At 44.9% G+C, this 26,152-nt stretch overlaps 1 protein-coding gene across 1 annotated transcript in view; it reads left to right on the top strand.

The window, feature by feature from the left end:
• Positions 1-3,186: 3,186 nt before the first annotated feature.
• LOC120841520 (neprilysin-11-like) overlaps positions 3,187-26,152 on the top strand; it is a 58,810-nt gene continuing 35,844 nt past the window's right edge. The window contains exons 1-3 of the mRNA XM_040212435.1: positions 3,187-3,258; positions 23,765-23,823; positions 23,887-23,938. Coding sequence (XP_040068369.1) covers positions 3,242-3,258; positions 23,765-23,823; positions 23,887-23,938 — 128 coding nt within the window. The 5' untranslated portion in view covers positions 3,187-3,241. The remainder of the gene's footprint in view (positions 3,259-23,764; positions 23,824-23,886; positions 23,939-26,152) is intronic.

The raw sequence follows: 26,152 nt of genomic DNA, 5'->3' as shown, positions 1-26,152 counted from the left end.
TTTTTTTTTTTACCGATGTACGATGTTCTGATTTTGTACTTGCGGCTTCATTAATATACGAAATGGATGATTACAAATTTCTGAGGAATTATTAAATATGCCCAATGAACGTCAAAAGTGTTACAAAAAGAGGACATATTTTTAATGAAGTGACGAATGCGAATTGTGTTAGATTGCCACGTTTGACGCAGGATCCTCTAAGTTAAAAAAAAATCGGTAAGCTTCTTCCGCATCCGCTTAAAGGCCGGTGAGCTTTTCTCTGCATCTGCCGGCTTTGCGGTGAGCTTTTCTCCGGTGAGCTTATCTCCGGTGAGCTTTTCTCCGCCGCCCCCCGTTTTCGTAGGAGTGCATAGTTTCGAAATTGGCACTAACTGAATTGAAGCAAACCGAAGATATGTATACTCGTTACAAGTATATTTTAGAAAAATAACCGTAGGTACTTTAAAATATTTATTCATATATATATACCGGGTGTTTCTGCGAAGACTTTTAAAAATCCTAAAAATTAAAGCGTCAAAAAAAAAAACTTTCTTCGGGAACAAACTACCAGCCACGGCGGACGTCAGGAATTGCGAAAAACATAGTAATTAGCCAACTAATTAATTAAAATTTGTTAATTAACTTTTTAATTAGTGGAAATAGACATATGGTTCTAATAGACCGATCTCACGAGGAGTTGCGCGACGCCACCGCTGCCGCGGTGCATTCTGGTACCTGTAGTTCTCCCCAGTTTTCCGGCCGCGTCGGCGCGCATTGTACGCCCGGCGTTTGGAAATTTTCGGGTTAGCACGAGACTTTTAGCCAGGGGTTGACTCTTGGTTTTCAATCGGTGGCTTCACATGTTGTATGCCACGGAGCTATAGTAACAGCACCAGGCAAAAAGGCCACGGATATTATGTCTTCCCGCAAGAAAGAAGCATGGCAAAGAAAGGTCGACAGAGCCGGACAGAGCGGCAGGAAAAATAGCGTTTTACAATTTGTTTCGCGATTTGCTTCATAATTTATATCCAATTATTGCACGTCAGCTAAAATATGTAAGATTCCAGGGCACGAGATATAGAGCATGCCGAAGTGTTCCGTAAGCTGGAATCCCTCTGACCATTTGCTCCGTAGCGGCCTATTCGTTGGTCTATCTCAAATAGGACCTCCGCACTGCTTTGCTGAGGCCGTTTTTAATACACTTCTTACTCGGTGTATTTTGGTGGTTATAACTGTTATTGCGACGACATGTTTCAAGCACAACTGTGCTGCAAAAGATCAGGATAATCCCTACAAAAGAGCAGCGATTCCCCATATGCACCACTTGATATAAAACAACTTTTTTTCGGATGCAGCCTTCATTTTTTTTTCCCATACCAACGCGAAAAGATTACATAATGCAATTTAGAAGTGCAACACTTACTTACCGCCAAAAATGTAACAAACGAACCTCATCCATTTTGTGGTGGTCTATTAGGCTGGTGTCACTGGTCCATTCTGCACTAGCACCAGTCGAGACCGCAGAAAAAGCTTCCCCCGTCGGGCGACTGTTAGCGTTTGGATCTTGCGCAAACAAAATAAAACTGAATAGAAACTGTGCACGAAAAATCATCTCCACCCCAAGCTTTCAGGTATCTGGCATGGTTGCTTCTTTTTGATAGATGCCAATTATTACGGCGCGTCAGGCATGGCCTTTCTGTAGATCAGTTCTTTGTGTGCAGGCTTCTCCCGCTGTTCATCTGTACTCTTTCGCACAGGCTGTCAACCAGAATGAAACAACTTTTAGAAAACTGTCCCTGACCGAGAAAGTCTATTTAACCTCCTCTTAGTTGATGGCTGATTAAACGTTATTCACAAGACTGAGCACCACCAAGCTCAGTTTTTCTTCACATTTGGTGCTGTTCCGTGGTGCTACACCGAGCCGATGGTCCCTCGAATTTTCTTGCTCTTTGCTATTGCACTAGATGTTCACTTATTTGCAAGGTAATTGAGACGTCCGAGGACTCGGAATGCTCGAGTAGTCTTTTTTTTTTTTTTTCCGCGGTCGCAGTGGGATTACCCCGTGAACGGCAGTGGGCTCACGCGTTCACGAAGGCGAAGAAGCAGACGACGACGAAGCAGACAACAAGGCGATTCTAAAGCGATAAGACGACTGAAACTGCTTTTCTGCACTTGCTGTGGAAAGTAAGGCATCACAAACAACACTATCTTATGAAGTAAAAGCATGCAAGAGAATCAAGGTGATACCGGGGCGTGCCAAATGATAATCTATGATGATGTACGCACACGCAGCCATATCTAGCCGGGAAGCCGGGAAGGGATGACTACAAGTAGCATGGCGGCGGCACCACTTCCGTAATGCGCGCGCCTGCGCAGTTCGCTTGGTGACATCGGTCTATTAGAAAGTTGCTGAGCGTTATCGAAAACCACTAAATCAGTCATTTTCAAAAAGACTTTCGGCGCGTGAGAAGCGTAGTATTGTACTAAAGTTACCACTCGTGGAGCAAGTACAAGGCTGGGGCTAGATAAGAGACGGAAAAATCGCGCGGGCGCCTTATCGCAACCGCTAGCTTTGTACCTGCTCAAAGAGCGGTAACTTTAGTGCACTACTACGCTTCTCACGCGCTCAAAGTCTTTCTGAAAACGACTGATTTAGTGGTTTTCAATAACGCTCAGCAACTTTCTAATTGGAACCATATGTCTGTTTCCCCTAATTAAAAAGTTAATTAACAAGTTTTAATTAATTAGCTGGCTAATTAGTATGTTTTCGGCAATCCCTGACGTCCGCCGTGGCTGGTAGTTTGTTCCCGAAGACAATTTCTTCTTTTTTCAAACGCCCTAATTTTTAGGATTTCTGAAAGTCTTCGCAAAAACACCCGGTATATATATACGGTGATGGTGGAGGGAGGTCGAAGGCGTGGGTATATAACTGGGAAGAAAAACTCTTGGTGAAAACAGCAACAACGGACGATTTATTCTTCGACGTTTCGGCCGGAGTCCGGCCTTCGTCAGGAAGAACTTTTACAGATGAACGCGGGTGGTATTTATACAATGCTACGGTCGAGTCTGAACACAACGGGTATAATTCAAATTTCGTCGAAGTATCCCTTTAATATACAAGTACTACACTTCCTAACGTGTGTCTTAAAATTCGATTCATTGCCCTTCTTGTCTAACATGTGTTGTTCATTCTATTTTCAGTTGCGTGAAATGAAGGTGAACGGTGGATTCCCACTTTGGATTAAAAGCGACAGCGATCTCAATGAATATTATAACAACGTAAGTAAACACGCATTGACCGTAATGAATATTTGCGCGTAAATTATAGAGACAATTAAACCTACAGGCCTTTATATTTTAAGAATAATTTCAAATGTCGAGAACCGTACACAGGCAGCTCAATAAATTAAGCTATTATCGGCTGTGTTCTTGCTAAATGACACTAACCATAATATTACTCCTCAACACGATATTTATAACTGTAAACTATTTTTTTTTCGCGGGATAAGTCTCTACCGGTCACAAAAGTTGGCTGTTGAGAATGTTAGGCATTGAAGCTGTTACCACGGAGTGATATATATCCGTGATCAATTAGCTCATTGGAAAATTGAGAAATTTGCAGAATTTTTCACATGAAACATACTATCGCAATGAAACATACGTTTACAGGGAGTTTTAGAATAACGTACGCAATTTTAGCGCACGCTGGCGTTACATTTAAGGCTCTGTTATACTCCGACGTAACGCGTGCCCGTGTGCGAGCGCGTCACAACGGCGTCACGTCGGCGAAAACCCGACGCTCTATAGACCTTTCCAGCGGCAGTCTCGAACGAAGCGATTTACAGCGCGCGTCCTAGGTTTTCAGAGTGTACGTCAGTGTTGCCCGACTGCGCTGAGCTGTGGAGTTTCTCGTCCGTGAGCTGTGGCAGCCTGCGTAGGCGCAATTCCGGACGCTGGCAGCGGCTGAATTGCCGCGTTTTCTTTTTTATTTTGTGTTCTGTGGCGAACATAATTTATAGAGGTATTTAGAAAGCAGTGCTCTATTTTTGGGAACAAAAACAAAGAAATGAAAGCTGTTTTGGTGAGTCCGTGCGCGACAAAACAAATGCAACTGGAATGTTTGTTTCATTTTATGTTCATCGTTTTACGGAACCTTACACTCAGACTTGCCAATCTATATAGGTCAAAATATTTGACCACACAATATATCCGAACTGCATGGATATTCCCCGCCCACAACCTGAAATTCAATGAGTCTCATCAATCGAACAACATATATTGTACGTACCCCACGGTGCCGCGTTATCCGAACAGGATTTGAGAAAGTTCTCATATAACACAGCGTATATAATATACAGTGTCGACGATAGTCACTTCACGACAATCGGACGGAATCCGGCGTGTTTTGGGGAACATGTAGAAGAGAGCAGCTGTTTTGCACAGCTTCAAAGCAAATGAACGAACGTGTCTATTCTGTCCCCACATCCCGGACGCGACCCTATCAGCTATTTTTCGCGAAGACCCGGAACACACCCGGGAACGCTTTTTGGAGATTATCTGAACGGAAATAATCCTCCAAGCACGTCGAACTGCCTGCGTCGCGGGCTGCTTGACGTTCGCTCTCTTCGTTCTTTTCCTGTGAAGGCCAAGCAGGCTACGAGCCCTGGTATTCCCTGGTTCTCACAGTGGAAGATAACATACGAAGGGTAAGCATCCTAAACAGGCGAATAAAGTAAAAACTTCCAAGAAAAGCCGGCGAACTCCAAATGCAAAATGCAGGTGGGGAGTCACGCTGACTGGGTTTCCACAGCTCAGGCGGGCGCCAGAAATTTCTTGCTGATAGGGGTCGCTCGATTCGCACAATGGCGGCGGCCGGAGCGCTCTTTTTAAAAAGGTCTATACTCGGGCGTCGTGGCGTAACCGACGCGACCGGCGGCGTTCGACGCAGCCTGGCCGCCTCGACGCCAAAATGGAGCATGCCGTATTCCGCGCCGGCCGCGCCGGACCAGGATGCATCACGCGCTGCCTCCCGGCAGCCCTCGCGCGGGAAGCGCGGCGAATACGAGCAATAGCAGACGACAGGAGCACCACTCCGTGTGGCGTCATGTTTGAAGAATCGGACTGGGTCGGTCGAGAAGATGATCGAGGGAATTCTTCCTCACCCGTGTGTCTACAACACGAGGAAGCTTGAGTACCGTAGACCGGGCGCTTAGCAACTGTACATTGACCGCCTACGCTTGCGGTGCAGGCGAAGCACCAACAGTGCAAGCGCGAGTTTTCGTCGTGCAAGGTACGTCCACGCCATCGCTCGAACTTGGGGCACAAGAAGCGCGAGAATCTGAGGCCAGATTCATAAAAAACCTCTTACCTACGACAACTTAGCTACGAAGTTCGTAAAGTTACGATCATCGTAAGATGAGGCGAGAACGGTATTCACAAACGCGTTCTTAAGTGAGAGGAGGAAAGTTACGACCTCTTACGGAGAAACGATGACTTCCGGTGCTGTTGCTATGGCAACGGCGTCTTCGGCAAAACGAACAACCAATTAGAGAGCTAGGCATAGTTCGGAGCACGTGGATTTTTAATAACAAACACAGGCTAACCGCTTGTTGATAGACAGCTGTGTGTATGTCCTGTCCTGTCTGTGTAAATGTTTAGTGTTCAAGCTGATTCTCATAAACACGGGCGGCCTTTCCACCACCGCTTGTCTGGGGTTCGTGTCCGTGCAGTGGTATATCGACGCTAACACGATATAAAAGCTTCGTTGACTGCTACAAACTCAATCGCTACGAAGTCAACACAACTGTCATCGTTGGTAAAAGCCCCGTTCCAGTCGTTTGCAAAGCGACGTAGATGGAAACAAACCGCCGCGGCGTTTCTCGCGGCCTCGGAAATGCAGGAGTGAGCCGACGTTAAAAAAGATACGTTTGAACTACGAGAGCGTCAGCAAAGAGTCGCGCAAATACCTGTTCACACTCGGAGCGGACGCGTGCGTTTGATCGAAGTGCTGGATTCAGACTGCGTTTCGGTAAGCGCTTCGGGACCGATCTTCTACGATTGCAACTCGATACTGACGTGACACTCGGCAAAGAAATGTTGGACCGACATCGCGTAGCTCCCACAAACTGATATAGCTCGACAGTTAAAAATGGCATACTAATAACAAAGTGTACCTACCGTGTTGCGAAGGTAATCCATACGGCGTTTATTTGAGCTCTATATCACACAAAACAAGGAGATAGAATCGAGGAGTTCCTTTTCGACGACAGCGTTCGTCACCGCTGCCTCGGAAAACAAGGTGATCGAGATGATAAGGGGAATCGGTTGACCTCTGAAATTTAGTTCAGCTATCAGACTATTCATACGGGGAGGGTCCACAAGGGTCGCGCGGGCATATTCCATTCAGCAAGCCAGCCGGTCGTGGGCAGACGGTCTTGGCCAAGGACCGTCTGAGCAATGCTGCGCCGGAACGGGTCGGAGTGCCTGCTAGGCCTATATATTCTGCCGAGCTCGCTTGGTCGGTGGGATCGTCGCCTTTGTTGCCTTTTCCGGGTGTCTGTGGATCCAGCGTTCATGTTCGTCGTGGTCGGTTTCAAGTACTTCTTCATTTTTTTCTTGCTGCTTGAAGTCGGGACACGCAGGAAGAGCAGGTAGAAAAATAAATGTTCGCTGGGTCGTCGCGACCGAGCAACTGAGCGACGTTGTCGGCCACGTTAATTTGATCGTAGAAAGTGCGTAAGACAGCTTCGGAGCTGTCGTAGGATTTTGTCGTAACCTGCGCAAAAGTTACGACAATTTCGTTTCGAGAATACGGATTTTCTCTCAAAATTGTCGTTCGCATTTTTTTCGGCGCAAGTTCGCTTTGAGAATCCGGCCTCTGACTACGAAGGCACTCTCGCAGGAAACGTGCCTTCGTAGTCAGATTCTGCGCATGCGCCGCTCCGGCGGCCCACCGACGCAAGCCGCGGGAGCCGCCAGGGCCGCCGGAGTACAAAGAGGGCGAAGTTTTGACGCACGCGGTGTGACTGACATGACCTAGCCGACTTCGGCCAGCGTTCGCTTGCGCGCGCGTTACGTCGGAGTATAACAGAGCCTTTAGGGCCTGCGTTAGCGCACGCGACGCAAGAGTTTTAGAATGGCGTTTCTCCGCCGCGACGAAAGAGTCCAAGCATCTTGCGCTTGCAACGCTACCAAGATACAGTCAAAATTTTTATTTCACTGACGAAATGCTGTAACTTGAGAAAAAAACAAGATTTTCGGTTCAGAGTAACATTTTGCATTTGTTTAAACGTGAGACTACGACGCGACCGGTCGACCGGTCGTGTCCGCCGCATCCGTCGCCTCGGCAAGAGCGTACTGACCTTCGTTGTTGATACATGTTCGCTCGTCGCAAGCATCAAGTTGCCGGTGATCGTTGCCAACCCTACTGGGTTTTCCAAACCGAGTGCAATTTCGTCCCGTATTGAAAATCGCAGTCGGGAGGATGCCACCGACGTCGTGCTCACGACGCCACCAAAGCGACCGCAGCAATGGTCCTGGGGGCCGCCATTTTTTTTAACTGTGCTCGACTTGGCTTTAGCCAACTTCTCATCACGATTCCTCTTTGGAGGAGCGCAAAGACCCTTTGCGCACGCACGCTATTTCCGAGAAATAGCGCACGCTAAAATTGCACACGCAAAGCGCAAAACCTGGTTTGCGTTCGGAGCATGCGCAGTGGCGACGACGCTATTCTTTGCGTACGCAAAGCTTTCGCGTGCGCTATTCTAAAACTCCCTTATATTTTGTTGCGATATGTATATGGATTATATTAGGCTGCCCACCAAACAGCTTTGATTGGACGGGATTAATGAAATATATATAACTAAAAAAATGTATGCTTTCATAATGCTATTGATATATGTCAAGAAAGACATATAAAGCACTTCAGTAATCATCACCGTAAATGATCTTTGAAAAAATTAGAACACCTAGTTCTTCTGATCGATAGTGAACGACTCGAGGTTCTTTGTAGTGGTAGATGGATTTCAATCATCGCTACATTATTGTTTTCGAAGTTTAGTGAGGGCTGGTTCACAGAGCAGGTTTCTTATACGTGACGAGGCTTACGTACAATTACAACATCGGGATACCACCACAAGTCACTGCAAAATCCATACGTCGTACGAAGCGGCGCAGTCAGTTAAAACTTGGCACGTGGCACATCTGTCCTTCATATTCTATGCGGATGGTTTTAACTGCTTGCAACGCCTCGTACAAAACATGGGTGCACAAGTGATTTATGGTCGTGTCTTGACGTGAGCGTACGCAAGCTTCGTACCGTAAGAAAATTGTATTGTGTAAAACAGCCATATGAGGCAGTGAGTTTCAAACTTCCTGTCCTTTGGACGAGAAAGCAAGGTGCGCAAAACGTTTTTTCTCCTATGGCTGCGATTGTGAGGAAAAATATATACTTGATGGCACTGTGTACCCGGAATAAAACCGACGCCATGGGATCAGGAATATCAAAATAATCCCTAGTTGAATCAAAATAAAAGGCCGTTTCAGCTATGCGTTAGCTTATTTGCATTTTCTTTCAAGCTTCATTAATCGAAAATTTAGTAGCAATGATTAACATCCACAAAATACACTCAAGCGTTTAACGGGAACCTTTACAGACATGCAAGGAAATCTCATAAACTGCTCAAATTACACTAAAAATTCAGGATGGGTACGATAATTCTGCCTTTTTTATCGGGCCCCACAATTGGAATTCGCTTGAAAGCATAATTGTTTTCAAAATTGCCCCACAGCTTTCAACCGATTTCTTAAAACAAAATATATTATGCCCTATTGAATCGTGGGACATATATTTGTAATCTAGGCTTCCACGGCAAACAATGCTTCCAATGGTGACTTACTATGGTTAATTATAAGGGCAAGATTAAGACTTCACAGTAACGAAAAGAACGCAGTGTAAAAGAAAAAAAAGGGGACCAACGTTTCAAAAGCAGACTAATGTTTCATTTTATCTGTGCCTCAAAATAATTCATACAAAAGTCGGCATCAAGTGAAACCCTAAATAAGCTAGACATATCCCATACTGTACATAATGTAAGGTAAACTGGTCGAAGACAAAAATGAGTCACAGGCAGTGTTATTACATCCAACACCTTTTTAGAAAAAAATGTACATATAAGGACTTTGAACACTTTTATTTTTCAAGTTTGAATTCCGCTGGGGAACAGACAAAAACTTTCCCAAAATGCGACTCTTTTACGCACGGTTATGATGGTCCTTTTAAAGACGAAATTTTTAGGCGGGCAGGGGCTGGTTCTGAATGACTAATAGAGTTTGTTTTGTTATGGGCCGCAGCTTAAACCAAAGTCTTCCTTCATTACGATGATTGTTTACTTAAGCCAATTACTAGCAAAATGCATGAAAAAGAAACTATATATTCCCAGAATTCAAATCCAACATGGATATGAAACCAAATAACTAAAAAATCATTAGAAACTGCCACCTGTCGCCATCATTCACATATTGAAAAATGCATATTGAGTAGCCAAGAGTACTAAACGTAAAGGAATCTTATCTGGCAAGCATCAAAAGTGCATTAAAAGATTATGATGAAAAACTATCACAAAAATCATTCATTGTGTTTTATAAGATTTTTTTAATTATGGCGTTTTAGTTGCATTTGTGCTATTATTAAGCTTTCTTATCTTCGACAGGCTAATCACTGCGAGGTGCGGTGCTGCTGTTCTGGCAATAGCGTGCATTCACTCTTTCATATTTTGTTAACAAAACTAATGCAACGTCAGACCACCTAGACGTTTTGCTAATGACGATTCTTATTGAAAATAACCCTCGTGCTTTGATCTGTTATTGCACCCTCTCAGCTCTTCAAGCCCTTCAGCCATTTAAACCCTTCAGTGCTCGAAACCTTTGAACCCTTCAGACCTTCGGGACTCTTCGGCTTTTCATATCTTTCAACCTTCTAACCGTTCAGATGCCAAAAGCCTGTGAATCATAGACCAGAAGGAATTTGTATAAAACGACATAGAAAGCTTATTGAGCATTGTGTTTTACATGCCTGTCTAAACTCGGAAAGACGATATGAAATGAAGCGCACTCGAACCTGGACGTAACCAGCTGTAGACCGAATCGATCAGACTATACAGTGGCATCCGAATTTGTTGTGGCTAAAGTATCTTTCAAGGTACTCTCAATTACGCCGGTTAAATTCCTGAGATGTACAGTGCTCAACGAAACAAAATGGGCCAGTGGAACACGTGGCCTCAAGAGCTTGCAGTACTATCTACAGATAAAAGGCGCTCTCCTTGGTGTCGCGATTCGACATGGGCAACCCCCGCTAATCGGTGCAGGCCATGATTTAACAGTGTGTCAGCATTTGCTTTTCCTCAACGTGACACTGTCGTAATGGCATGTGCGAGCTTAGCATGGATCAATTAAACAGAAATTTTAAGTTAAACTTCATTTTTTATTCGGAACAAAATATTGATGAGCCAGAGCGTCAGGTCTTTTGCAGTTATACATATATTTCTGCTGTCAGTTATTCGTGTTTGATGATTTTTAGCGAGCATCTGACTATTTGTTAAAACCGCATACTTTTCAAGATATGCCGCGTACGCAGCCAGCACTGTGGACAGCGCACTTGGCTCCCACGCAGATGGCCGGGTTCGTATCTCGCCACTGCTTGCCGTTTTTATTTCTTTATATAAGTATAATAATCTGGAACCTTAAAGGGCCGTGTAGGTTGTTCATGCTCAGACTTTATACTTCCAGAACGAATGAGGTAGAATGTTCTACGCCCCCAGGGAAGGCTCAAAAGAAGCCGCGCCTCTCTATACAGAGTCGGTCTCGCCCAAGCGCTTGATCCTGGTGTTAGACCGTCGGCCCCTGCAACACTACCCCTCTTGTATTATGTTTTGTGCACAGTTTGCCCCATCAAGCGTTTATTTTCCTTCACTCCGTCGTCGCCTGATCAATTTTCATACGTGAAATACGCAATGCTGCCCCTATCAGATAAAAAGGCAACATAAGTAACGACATCTTGTAAACTCTGAGATGGGGAACGATAGAAAAACGGATGTCGATTAATTATCAGCTCGCCTGCACTCTCTCACTGCTTACAATGAGTAACGAGCTTCATTTGTTACAAGCACCTTACTCAATATTTGGAGAACTAACTCTCTATTGGCAAATAGCATTCATGAGGCTCGGAAGGGATTCGTAAACATTCACAGGCAACACTGGGCATTGTCTGAGCCTTCCCTATTCTACCTTTACAGCATCCCATAGCAAGTCAGTCGTGACGGAGTGAAGTACTCGACTAGATAGCTGGTGCTTCATGATTTCTCAAATGTTGTCGATAGGGTTTATGTTAGCCTTCTTTTGGGGCCCTGATATGACCACCACTCCGCGTTCCTGTAGGTCTGGCACTCCATTCGATTAATAAACAGGAGAAATATCATGTCGAAAATAAAACCATCCGTCAGCGCAAGGTCTTTCAAGAACAAAAGGAATGAGCTTATGATAAATTATGTTCCAGTATATTTTGAAATTAAGTATCGGAATACTTACAAGTGGGCCAAGTCCTTCCGCTGACAGTGCCCCCAGATATTAAATGTCTACCACCCACTCCTGCCTATGTGCTGCAAGTAAGGGGCTTTAGACCTGCAACATCAAAATCACAAATTATAACATTCTACATGTTAAACACTGTCGTGGTGCTTAAAAGTAACATAACGTGCACCTCGCGCTTCACAAACGTGATGTCTTTGGGACCAGCCAGTTGAGAAAGAGGACTCATTGTTGGAAACCGCGGTTTGCCAGCCTTCAATCGTTCATAGTCTGTGTTCCAAGGCATACCTCAGGCGGATATATTTTTGTCGCGGTGTAAAAATTGGCCTCTGGCACGCAACATAGCTACTAATATCCGCTCCTCCAAGACGATGTCGCACAAGTCGGTCACTAAAAGTCAGACCAAGTTCGCCTCCAAGGTCGCAGGTCGTCATAAAGGGCTAGTCGAATGCAGCCGCGACGATCATCTTCCTCGTTGGTAGTGGACCTTAATCGAACGTCGAGAGGAGCGCCATGAACGCGGCCGTTTTCGTTCCGAAACGCCGTGAACATTCGGGCCACTGCGGTTCGGGTCCTTCCGGTCGATCTGGCGACTTTTCGATGGGGCATTCCCGCGCGGAATAGGCCCACAATTCGCCAGCATTCGTGAATTGTTACTCGCGACGGCATCTTCAGGAATGGCTACTGATGGAAGTGATAGGAGAAGTTATATAAACAAGTTAGAGAAATGGCACTGTGTTATTTATAAAATAAAAAAAATAATTCATCTATTTTTTTGCTTTTATTTCATATTAGAGGCATGATAAATGTTTGCACAGTGCGTTAAACAGATCGCTATAAAACCACATGGCGAATAAACTACAAAAATGTCTATCGCTCTGCAGAAGTTTTCCATCCGGAGCTGTGTACTGTGTAGGAACAGCCGATGAGTCTTGTCACAAATGACAACTCACGAGCCAACGAAAACTGAAGCAAACTAAATATTTAATGGGGCGAATTTGTACAAAACAACAAAATAGAAAAAAGGCTAGCATCGTAGACGTCGAGGGCGGCGAAAGAGCAGGATCGAATGCTGGAGCGACAGTCCCCTGCCAACACAACCTTGACAGACGGCCTTCCGCATGGTCTCCTTCCCCTAGATAAAACTTCATCAGAGTCGGATCGCGCTCACTCGGCTATTGGGCCCGAACCCGACCTTCGACGCGCTGATTGGACACGAGCCCCAGCCGAACACTGACACAGCACACGTGCCCAGTCTCACGCCTCGATCGATCTGACTGTGATGATGCGACCGGAGGGCCTTCCGTCTATACTTCGTCTGACCCTACGATGGACTAAAGGCAGAAGCTACGAACCACCAGATCCAATCACGAGCCACTTAGGCATTGCGTGGTATTTCGCTTCGATGCACGTATTGGTGCCTGCGTCTCGGATCACTGATGGGAATGGGCGGACAGTTGTTCGGATCGAGCAATAAGTGACTCAACAACTTTACATTGCAAGGAAAGCCACGACGTACTGGCTCTTTGCAGTGTCGAAGCTATGAAAATGACGCAGATTTTTTGGATTCGGAGCATTATTCGTCCAAACCTAATCAATGCTAAGCGTGCCATAGTTTAGCGTGGAACGTGATTGGACCTGGCAGCCCGTGCTTTTGGCCTTTAGTCCATCGTAGGATGAGACGAAGTATAGGTGGTGCTGGCTCAACACGCGGAGTCACTTATGTACACACGTGGGGTTCTGGAACAATCGGGGCAGAGGGTTCGGAGCGTAGAACATTCGGACCTTGAATAATCAACAATGTTCTCGAATTCACACGAACGCGACATGCGCAGAACTAACAAAAAGGTGTGTTCATTCCCAGGCATCGAACCTCGAGCCATTTGCGTTGGAGCCAAGCACAATAACCCTTCGGCCTCGGGCGCGCTTGGTTGGAGACACTCGTGAGCTTTGCCCATGTGCGACTCGGGACAGCCCGAAGACACTCTTTTATACGTAGATGGCGCAGCTAGTTCTAGAGGCCAGCCGCTCTGTTAGCCCACTTCGTTTAGTTGAGCACTGTGCACTCGTTCTAGTCTTAAAACCCAGCGGGTACACCACACACATACACGGACGTATTCTTATTAACACGCTTACCGAAATCCACGAATGCGAAACCAGCATCCGCCGTCGTCGACGAAATCCATAGAACGGTCAGAGGGTTGTCCTAGGTTTCGTCGCCGTGGCGTTCCGGGCGTTTTTGTTCACTCGCTTGTCAAGGTTCTGAATTCGGCCAGACCAATAGGCGCAAGAACAGGGTACCGGGACACCTCCTCCCTTAAGGCCCGTGCACACACTAGCGACCTCTTAGAACCTAGTGCCTTGGAACCTATTAAAATCTTTTACAACGATAGGACACACTAGCGCCATTTATTGGGTAGTAGAGCAAATTTCGCTGTCCGGCTTAATTATCTATTTCTCTCGCGCATTATCCTTTCTTTCTTGGCTCGGAAAACTTTTGTCAACGTTATAAACGAGCCTTTCTTATGGTTATTACGCACATTTGACCTCGAAAATCCCCTAAAACCTTCGCTTTTGTGAAATGCAGTTCCAGGGTCACTGCATAAATGGCGCCAGCGTGCCAGTGTGTTCTCTCGTCCTAAGAAATTTTAAGAGGTTTCAACAGGTCTCGTCTCTCTCGGTCGTACTCGGTTGGAAGTGTGTAAGCGGGCCTTTGTCCGCACACTGGGCTGCTCTATGAGGTAGGTCTTGCGCTTAGGACGAGAAGCCGACACCCTGCAACCGTTCGTTGCCGCCCCCATTCCCCCAATACAAAATGTCCAAACGGGTTCCCCGACGCACATATTCTGACCGGTAAGGTGATTTCTCTTACAGACTTACTGAAATTATTTTGATGGGTCACGTGCGTTCCGGGAAATGATCGTGACAGACACCACAGACCTCTCAAAAACTATGTCAGGCTTCTCAGACCCTTCACAAATACTTGAGGGGTACGACAAAACATTTTTAAGAAATCCTGGCGGGCCCCGCAGATGTTGTTTTAATAGGCTCGTTAAAACATGTTTACGAAATAAATACAAAAATAATAGGACTGTTAAACAGAAGTATTTTTGGCAAAAATCTGCATGGATAATCTGAGTTCTATGAATAATCGTAGTAAGAAACTCCATCAGGGCTTAGCGTGTGCAAGTGACCTGCGTTTGGTTTCCTCGACCCTCATTTCTTCAAACATAAGTTGATGGCAGCGTCACAAGGTTTTCTTAAGACAAAATTCTACGAATGATAATGTACTGATAATGTCTTCCATCATCAAAATCATACATTTCATGGGCCGCAGTATAGAAATTACAGGTATTTAAATTTTCTGATGGACGCTGAATAAGACTAGATTTTGCAAGAACCTTATCACACGGAAAACTACTGGTCCAAATGATCCCAGGTTGTCAAACCCGGTTTCCTCGACGACCTAATATCACCAGCTTTACTAACCCAAAACTACAAACCTACAACAAGGCATGTTGTTGGGCTATTTGGTGGTGTATACAATTGTTTGGTGGGAACAGCGCTAAAAGACTTAGGACCAGGACGACAAAATACACACCCGTGGCGCCGACTTAGAAATTGGAAAGTTTATTGCTTCCAAAAACAGAAATAAACAGGAAAGGAGGAAGGAAAAGGAACTAAAAGCAAGCCGATAACATCCGGCATCAGCCATACCTACACAGAGTCACACAAACTTGCCACATATATTAATGAAATGTACCTTGTCACCTACAAGGGCAGCAGAAGGAGCGCACACACACGAGTCAGCGCCATGAGTCACCAGAAAATATTCTTCGTCTATCGCTCTCGCAGTCTTGTGTTTTTGTCGAGCGATAATCTTAATGTCGTGGAATGATGGCCAGCAGTCACACCTACACCAATGGAGCGCCAGATTCCCCGAGGGCGAGGAACACAGAGAAAAAGGCTGTTTCCCAGCCTTTGTATTCACAGATCGTCCCGTCGCACCAGTGTACACCTTACCGCAGGACAGGAGGATTTGCTATATAACTTCTCTTGCGCATGCAGTGTACAGGGTGCGATGCTTCATGTCATACTAAACTTGTAAGCCAGTGCCCTGTCAGTTTGTTTCTTCGTCCTTGTCCTACTTTTTCTTGCGCTGTTCTAACCAAACATCTACAAAGCTACAACTGTATAAGCTTGTGTAGGGATTATAATAATATATTAATATTTTTATTAGCGCTCGTGAATGCAACTTTGATAACTGGCGAAGGCGTTGATCTTGAAATAAACTGCGATAGTCTTATAAATGTCTAACGTGCTGGTTTGCGAACTGTGTAGTATTGACCACAACATATTGGTGGTATTGAGTAATTTATTTTATGTGTCCGCGAGCCAGACAATTACCATAAACTACATGTTTCTTAGGTTTGTTTAGAACGCTTTCAGCAGAAATCTACTAACAAAGAACTACGCAATCTGTATCCTCCAAACAATTTTGTTCCTTAAGGACATCGAATTGTGTTATTGCAATAAGTTCAACATTTCCAAAAATGACGATTATTTTTAACTCCTTTGTTTGATTTGGAAAAACTGTTTGTTTAGCGGTTGTACCGCACTGGCTAAATTTCTCATCTACAGCTGGAAGACTCGTCGCCCCTGTGAGGCAGACCAAGTTCTAGGCTGTATAAACACACACACAACCCAATTATTATTACCCTGTTGCTTGGACTACAAAAAAAAATAACAAAAAACTTCCTCTTGATACGTATTTGAGAAAGCGTTACACAATGGTAATTATTCCCCCAATAGCTTGGTAAATAGCAGAAGCCTTTAGTGTGATACCAGTATGCAATACTGGTGTATTACGATCCATTGAAATTGATTCTGAAAGTATAACGCAAAGTTTTAGTATTAAGCCGAGCGGCAGTTAACAAAAACAAGCAATTGTTGACTTTTCTTTTCCCCAAGATTTAACAGGCTGTCATTAAAACTACTACGGCGGAAAAGCGATAACTTACTGCACTCTTAGAAAAAAGGGTCAGTATAGTCCTCCTCAAGCGAGGAACGCTCTTGACACATATGTTCCTTCAGAAAGGGAGAAACTTTCGTCCCTTAAGCAGGGGAGGAAAAGTTCCTCCGTCGACTGCATCTCATTATGGCGGCCACGAATCGAGCAAATCGAGCTCGATAAGGGTTAACGAGAACACTAAGTCTATTGTACGAAGCGAGAGGAGCAGCAAATAAAAACGTAACACGAGCTTTCCGCGAACTGTATTTATTTCCGAAGTTTCTTTACCCCTGCCGGTAAAGAAACTAACGTTTCGAAAGCATGCAGTCACTCAGTCTTCTCATCGTCAGCACTGCAATGTTCAACGGAGACAACCGGCACCCAGTTCGCGCACTTTATGTCTTACCTTTGCTATTCCTCGAGCCACAATTCCTTCGTCAACCGTTGCGTCAACCGCACATCATGGAGGAGTGAAAATCATTCGCCCGCAAAACCAAAAGCCGCTCTCAAAAAAAAGCAAATCCGAAGAAACCTCTTGGCTTACCTCAGCACGGTAACACGAAATTATGGCGTAGCCGCGTAGCGTAAAAGGATGTTAAATTACTTGTCACCAGATGGCAGGGTCAAGCAGAGTAATCGCAAGTAGCTAGGCTAAGTGGCGCTAGGTACCGCCCAATTCATGTTTTACAAAAAAATATTTTACTTTCTTACGCCACAATTAAGCTTCCTTTTCTTCGGGAATCTCTAACACATGTAGACACGTTACGCACACTACAAGAATCAGGTGAACATATATTGAGCGCATAAACAGGCATCGCACATACAAACATCAATACAACAGCACACTACCCCGATTACTACTCCCGAACCCTGCGTTTCTGTCTTTTATACTGGTCGTTTTGACGGAATTTTTCGGTGACTCCCTAAGCAATAAAAAATATTCCGAACATGTTCATTTTTTTCCAGCAATGTCATACATCTGAGACTATTTTTAATGGCTCAGGGGATGAATCTCTTATTAAAAAGAAAACGCTCGATCATGCCGTAATTATTTGAAAGCCAATAAATCGAGCCGCTCCAATGTGGTTCCAAGCCATGAGTTTGTTTTCCCGCACGGCCCTTCGTAGCCAGTATTTATACTGTAGTGTTTGTTTTTTCTATTTGTGCTGTTCGCGCACGGCTGCAATTGCCGTCTTGAATTAATCTTTGTAGAACGGATATTCACTCAGCTGGAAGTGATGCTTCACGGGCGGAGAAATCGCTTTTCGATCAACTTGAATGCAGTCAAAGCCGCGACTTGCGGCAGGTGTTAAGTGTACGGAGCTACACCGTTGCGAGCTCGAAAACTTCTAGCGCTCATCCCAGCGCGCCACTTGGAGGGTAAAGGATAGCGTTTTTTTTTTAAATTTTACCTGTTTTTTTTTTAATGCTAAAGTTCCATTGTAAATATACGCACTTTCCGTCATAATTTTGTACTGTTCAGTCTTTTCCCCAGAGCGCAATCGCTCTCCGGGACCGACAGTCACATTGGCCACAGTACGATAGGAGCTTACCGTTCAGACCAGCGTTCCAACATGACTATCCACACGTCGATCGACTGCACCTAATTCCTCAAGTGGTCTTAAACTCTTTAATGTAAAGCGGAATGTCATCCTGCGACACCCCGCCCCCTCCGATCACGGCCCGACCAGCGGCATCAATGCCCGACAGTTTACGTCATCCCACCTTGTTGTTACACCACTGATGCGCGAACACGCGGTCACATTGGCGATAATTCCAGTCTTCTGTTCACAACCCACAACACTGCCATCACGATGTCGCTGACACGCAGAAATGCAGAACCACGTTGACGATGTTGCTGACACGCAGAAATACAGAATCACGTTGAACGGCGGTTGGCACTCGGCACGGGACAACAGAACCGAACTCAGCACGGAAGGCACCCAGGCAGCCGGCAGGAAAACCTGCCTGCCTTGGACGCAGTTCCCGCGGTTTCGATAACGTCGAAAACGTCGACACAGTTCCGCGTGGTTTCGCTGCTGTAGTTCCTCGTCTGTCCAGCAAATCGGAGATGGCCGTCTTACCCAGTGTATGTAGCACTGCTGGCACTGCTCCGGAACTTCGCTGTTTCTAGCGGCTTCGTTAGCTCGTTTGATAAAATTAGTGGTAAAAACGTCAATGTCAACATTAATTTATTAAACAACGTGCGGGATGTGCTCGAAAAACGAAACCGAAAGAAGATGAGTCGGGAGGGCGAAAGCTTTCTCCGGTCTGCCTGGAGAAGGAGGAAAACGACTCGGCGAATAATAAGGACTTTAATTCTCCTTTCATCGGTCTGGGTTTGTTTATGTGTGTTTTGGTAAATAAAAATAAAAATAAAAACTTTAGAAAAAAAACAAAAACAAAAAAACGCTCCTTTGGGGATCGAACCTTTGACCACTTGGTGAGTAGCGCGATGTACTACCCCTGCGCCAACTCAACAAGGAGGAACACGTCCTCCTCCTTTCATCTGAACTACCGTTCCTCCGTTCTCTTGTCAACTTGTCCGCAACAGGGCGGAACAGTCGCTATTGCTACCTTTCTCCTCCTTTTTTTCTTAGAGAGTAAACCAAATAAAACCGCAGGTATATGTTGCTGATCGGCATATTTGTTAAAGTAGAACGTGAAAATGCGTCAATACATTGTTCCCGCTGCGAGTGCAACGTAGTGTTCCACTTTACCACGAAGAGATCAACAAGCGGAATCAGGTTCATCAGGTTGGTTTTATTGTGCGTAGATCAAAGGTAAATACATTAGAAATATTACAGAAGGAGGTCCCAGAGTCAGAGACTGGAAAGGGACCTCCTGTTAATGGTAGCAATAATAATGAAACAAATTTACAGCAGTCAGAATAGAAAATAAATTATGACATGAATAAGTGAAACACAAAACTAATTGCAGTGATATAAAATGAACAAAATAACAGTAAGTTAAACACTCATAATAATTATAAACTTATAAATAAAATAACACTGAATAAACAGAGCAAGGTTATAACAGTTGGAATTGCAAATCAATTTTGAGAATGACTTGTATTGGTGGCCAAACTTATTGGAACTGACACAGAATGAACTACATTTAATCATTCCAGACACCAAAGTTGAAAAAAGCAAGTTTTTTTGAGGCAATCAGACATGTGCTTAAAGAAGACGTCAGCAGGAATTTGAGAAGGTTGAAAACTTTTGGTCATCAGAACGATTTTGGGTAAGCCAACTCAACCCTAGGTACATTCAATTGGACAAAAGATCACGATGCATATTAGAATTCAGCAAAATGTTTCCAACTTTTTATGCAGGTATTTTCTTTTCCAAATGTAAGATAGCGAAACCTGCTATATTTTGTAGGTACTATACATAATATTTAATAATATTTAAGTGCGTGTAAATTCACCACATAAACAACTAAACTGTGCCACACTGCGCGCCTCCATGGTAAAACTTTGCTACTGTGCTGTAGTGCTTCCCTCATGGTCCAAGGATCACTATCACTTTCACAAACTAGGCGCCGCTAGCTCCAGTTGTCTTCTTATCAATTAACAAAGTAATTTTCACAGTTTCAAACCGATAAGCGCAATCAGAAACAAATCAAAAAGCGAGACTTCACCATTGCATGCTCTATTGCCGAGTGTGTTAGTACACCGCTGCTCTGAGCATGTGGAGCAATAGCTCGCACTGCAAAACCCAGGGATACTTGTTTCGATCCACACCACTGCCGATTTCCATGTACCGGCGTGCGTTCGATGTACCGGCGCACCGCCATGCGGTCACTACTTCGGGATACATACTAAATAACCCAGGCAAGCAGCGGTACTGCCATGGCCGCCCGATCAAAAACAAAGTACGACAAGTCACATCACGCTTCTGCGCAAAAGGCGAGATAGATCCGTTTACACTACAGGCCGAGTTGGCGCTGGTAGTCGTTTAAGCTCCGGGTGATTCAGCGGACGCACGCTGCAGTGTAGCGGCGAAGAGATAATGTAGAGGAATTAAAGCGCAAAACGACGAGGAAGGAAATACGAGGGAGAGAGAAAATAGAGCTAACTGACAACTGACGTTTAATACTCCCGAAAGAAATGGACAGAAAAAAACGTTTCGGAAGTTACCGAAACACAGTAGAGAAAGAGAAGAAAACTCCCTCAGATTACTATGTTATACGTAAAGAGATTATACGAGATATTACGGAACAAACCAACCAGCGCCCGTGATGGACCGCTGGAAGCAGAACTCCGCCAGCTGATATTATTTAGCTGTCATCGACAGGTACGACCGGGAGCACCGCGATGGTCGCCCGGAGTACTAGGCGCCTCTAAGCGTTTGCGGTATATCTGGCGGGCCGCACTTTGTTCCAGATCGAGCGGCCATGGCACTGACCTGGCCAATGTTTTCATTTACACCTTGAGCCAGTGTCGCCGCACCTCAAAGCCAGACTGAACTCATGCTGCATAAACACAAAAGTGAAATTTCGTTTTCAGACGCCAGCCTAATCAGCAACGTCGTGTCATTCACAAGCTAAATGCGCCAAATGAGAGCACATGAGTGCGGGAAATTGAAATTAAAATGCGAAACTTATTTTTTATATATATAATTTCGCTAGCATCTTCGTTATAGGCTGGTTCACACCTTTGCGTTCGAGTGCACGTGGGACTACTTACGACGATAGAACAAACGGGCGACGTCTGTCGAATAGACTCAGAATATTGCAGACCTCCGCGTATATTTCCTGGAGTGGACTGAAATTTATTAATTTTTTTTTTTTTAGATGAAATCTACATAGTAACATGAGAAATGCTGGCTTAGTTATAAACTTGCCCTAACAATTTCAGACACGTAGTAAAATAATTGGGAATGAAAATTGGGAAACGTTCGCAGATCGGAAGTTTACCGGTGATATCCTAAAGGTTAGAGTATTTTCTTGTTGCAACAATAACAAGCAGGCTGGAACACTCTCGGTCACACTCAATGGCACGTGTGTGAGCCAAACTTTAAAACCTTTAATTTGTGTGAGTCCATCTTATCAACTTTCGAACGTTTACAAAATTGGAGTTTTATCGTCTTACATGATCTAGAACGGGGAAATAATATATGCAGACGAATAAACAGTGCGGATCGAAGTGAGCAATTGCAAAGAAGCAACCTGTGACGGTGCTGCAAAACATGTTCTCTTTCGGCGGCTGAAATGGAGCGATCGTAATCTTCATTTATCGATGAATAAATTTCCAAATGCCAGACCCTTTGAGTACTTTCTTCGGGAACACTGGCGCGTATATGTTTTCGAGGCTCCATTAAATATAATCCACTTCCTTTCTCGAGGACGTTTAATACCTTCGGAAGACCTGAGGCCAGATTCACGAAGAGCTTCTTAGTTTACGACAACTTAGCTAAGAAGTTCGTAAGTTAAGAACATCGTAAGAAGAGGAGAAATCGGTATTCACGAACGCGTTCTTAAGTGAGAGGAGGAAAGCGACGTTGTCGTACGGAAAAACTAAAACTTACCGGTGCTGTTGCTATGGCGACGGCGTCTTCGGCAGCACGAACAACCAATCGGAGAGCTCGGCATTTGTTCGGAGCCGTTCGGAGCCGTTCGGAGCACGTGGATTTTTCATAACAAACACAGGCCACCGCTGGTCTGGGGTTCGTATCCGTGCGGTGATATGTCGACGCTAACACGATTTAAACTCGCCCGAATGCCGAGGCCGGGATGCGTAACCACCCCCATTGACTGCTACGAACTCGATCGCTACCAAATCAACACAACTGTCATCGTTGGTAAAAGACGGCCCGCAGTCGTTTGCAAAGCGAGCGACGTAGATGGGAACAAATTGCCGCGGCGTTTTTTGCGGCCTCGGAGATGCACGAGCGAGCCGACGTTAAAAAAGATACGTTTGAACTACGACAGTGTAAGCAAGAGCCACGTAAATGCCTGTTCACACTACGGAGCGGACGCGCGCGTTTGATCGAAGTGCTGTATTTGCGCTGTTGGACCGCGAATTGATAAGACCTTCGGGACTGATCCTTTACAATTGCAACTCGATGCTGACGTGACACCCGGCGAAGAAAGGCTGGACCGGCATTGCGACCCACGAACTGTTACAGCGATCGACAGTGAGGTGCAGTCGTGTTAGAATAAAATGGAATACTAATAACAAAGTGTACATACCATGTTGCGAAGGTAATCCATACGGCGTTTATTTGAGCTTGATATCACACAAAACAGAGATAGAATCGATGAGAGCCCCTTTTCGACGACAGCGTTCGTCACCGTTGCCTCGGTAAACAAGGAGATGACAAGAGGAAGAGATTGACCTCTTAATCTAGAATTGAGGTCAGCTATCAAACTATAATACGGGAAGGGTTCACAAGGGTCGCGCGGGCATATTCCATTCAGCCGGTTGTGGGCAGACGGTCTTCGCCAAGGACCGTCAGATCATCGCTGCGCCGAGTCGGAGTGCCTGCTAGGCCTATCTGCCGATCGGTCGGAGTCCGTACTCGTGGCCCTTGGAGTTTTTCCCGGGTGTCTGTGGATCCAGCGTTCTTGTTCGTTCGTCGTGGTCTGTTTCAAATACTTTTTACTTGTTTCTTGCTGCTTGAAGTCAGGACGCGGGAGAAGCGCACGTAGAAAAATAAACATCCGTTGGATGTCGCGACCAACCGAGCGACGCTGTCGGCCATGCTGATTTGATCGTAAGAAGTGCGTAAGACAGCTTCGGAGCTGTCGTAGGATTTCGTCGTAACCTGCGCAAAACTTACGAAAATTTCGTTTCGTGAATACGGATTTGTTCTTAAGTTTTGTCTTACGCACATTTTTGGCGTAAGATCGTTTCGTGAATCTGGCCTCTGTATCCTTGTCGAATCCTGTATTATGACTGAAAGATTAAGGAGCGCAGGGCGTGGTGATTTCCGGCCATGTTATTGTGGTTGCAGTAGATGAGATTTCGAGATTAGCCAATAAAATGCCATAGAATTAGAAGAAAAAAAAAAAAACAAAGATGTGGATACAATCAGCCACGCATTCCGCTTCTTAAGCTGTCAGTTACTATAGAACTCTAACGAATCGCATTTTATTCTGTTTTAGCGTCTTTCTATTTAACATCATGCCTGCCAAATATTAAATAATCGAACAATGCGCGGAATTGTTTTTTCTTTTTTTCTGCAGATGGGTGGAGACACAACCTCAGGCGGACCCAACATATCAGTACCTGGGCAATTTTATTCGTATGGCATTCAAATTTATTATACTCCAGCAGTGAATTTATTAATAATTTTCAATAATTTCAGTGCTTCCCGAGGTCTACACTAGAAGCCCATTTTTACGAACCGACGTCAGTCCGTAAGTGAGCCTTCTTTCCAAATTTGTGTTTTAACGAAAAGCGTTTTGTTACAATTTCTAAATGTCGGTGTGCGTATCCTTTCACAAATCATGCCAAACAAGCATCAAGGTTTATACAACCACTTTTTGTCGTGAGCGCTCAATTAGCAATGTTACGGGCCAATGGCCATGCAATTCCAGGCAACACGCAAGAAAAGGGACTAACTTGGTCCAAGGTTGACGATCCTAGTTTCCTTACATGGGCCTATATGGTCTTCCTCTGTCACATTGGTTAGTGCCAAAGTACATTTATTTGACTTTTTTAGCTTTTTAATGCGAAAGCAATAACTGTCCCATGAAGCGAGCTGACGTCATCAGTTTGAAGCGCAAAAACGGCACCTAGTTTCCGCGATCGCCTTCGGTTCCATTCGCTGGCGCGCGTCGACCTGGCTCCCATTGGCCGCTGCGCTCGTCAGTTTCCGCGACCGCTCACCCTGTGGCGCTGCGTGTCCATCAGCGCGCCGTCAACACGGAGCGTCCAAGGTCACCAGGGGAGCACGCGCGCTGACCGGCGACGAAAAGTACGCGGCAGACGAAAAAGGCAACGGACGAGCGGCTTGCACACTTTCGCATTCACAACTCATACGAAGTGCTTAGGTCTACCTTGAGTTTTTCATTTTTCTTGTTCAAGACAAGTTCCGGTGCCATACATGAGACAGAAATGTTATGTGTCAACGAAGGAACCCACAGTGAGGCCTCTACGTGTGTACCTAGAGGCATTCGCAGTCAAAATAAAAAAAAATACCATTGCGTAAGCCCGACTTCGATCTATCGGCATAGCAGGAAAATTAGTCACCTGGGCAAGTGCTCCTGGGCCTTGATGTTTTTTGCTGTTGTTTATTTTGGCCTTTGTTTTCCATTAAAAACTTCAGTTGAGATTCAGCGCTTGACTTGTGTGCACTCGCCTATTTCGTCTTTGTTTCTGCGCTGAGTTTAAGAATGAGCCAAGAAGCCCACATCGCTACCTTAAACGGAAGGAAAGCCAAGAGAGCTACGCTTTTCTGTAATATTAAAGTTATTTCTCCTTGATCTTTTACTGCCACCGAAGAGGAAATAAAATACGTATTGAATTTGTTTAAAAAATGCATTGCGTCAAACAAAAACAAAAAAAACTCCAATTTGGAGGTTGCGCTAACAGGAATTCCGCGGATTTCGTTTATAAGGCTCCATGTCTTGAGAAGGTCACGATGTGATTCACAATATTTATTCTTGTAATTTCTTCTCTGCGCCGAACGTATCATCATATTGGTGCGGTTTCTGGCCAACTTAAATTATTGCCTTAGCTGCTGACTCTTGGCTTATCCCTGCAGCTGTGAGCCCTGCTGCGAGCCATCGAGTCCCGGTATTACAACACGCGATTTGCTCGCACATTTATTTTTTTTCATCGGCGCCACCGTTTGACTTGAAAATACGACGAGTTGGGAACGTGTCACCAACAGCTACTTTGTTTCACGATAACAGTGAGCAAAGCTGATGCTACAAGCACAAGAATTTTGTTTTTTAGTGCATTCACTTCACAAGTGCGCGTGCATAAAAGGCACGCTCACAACGTTGCCCTCGCTCCTGTAAAGTTTCTCTTCTGCTTACACCCATAGCGAAAAGCAGTATAAATCAAAGGTATCATCGGTTTACAGCGTAGCGAATCGGGTGAAATGATCCAACGAGTCAAGAAATTTAACGAGTCAAGCGGTCAAACGCGTGAAGACATTCAGTATAACATCAAGAGGAAATTTCCTCTTGACTTTTACGGAAAGGAGAAAATTTCCTCTCTTGAGAAGGGAGGACAATTTTCACGTATTTCTTTTAGTGCGGAGGCCATTTCCCCCACGTAAATCTCTCACATTTTTATTCTGAGGTCTTGTTTGTTCTATTACCGGGTAACGAGCAATCTTGATCAGGTAGCGGTGGTGAATACGCCCCTCGTCAATTGTACCGACGAGAGCCACACATTAATGCAGTTTAGTAATAATCCTCTTACAGGCAATCACACGAACACTTTGCAGTCGTGTTGCTACACCACGTACACCAACGCTCCTTCATTGCAAAAAAAAAGAAATCAAGGAGATCGGGAAAAGTTTTCCTCTTTTGGAACTCCCGATAGAAGTGGCTTCATACAAATTGAGCTCAAGAAAGGAACAGCACCAATAGACCGATCTCACCAGCCAGTTTGACTAC

Source organism: Ixodes scapularis, unplaced genomic scaffold (assembly GCF_016920785.2).
Source record: "Ixodes scapularis isolate PalLabHiFi unplaced genomic scaffold, ASM1692078v2 PGA_scaffold3__209_contigs__length_174095766, whole genome shotgun sequence".
Classification (NCBI taxonomy): Eukaryota; Metazoa; Arthropoda; class Arachnida; order Ixodida; family Ixodidae; genus Ixodes; species Ixodes scapularis.
Note: the sequence above shows the minus strand (reverse complement) of the source record. Positions and strands in the feature narration are given on the sequence as shown.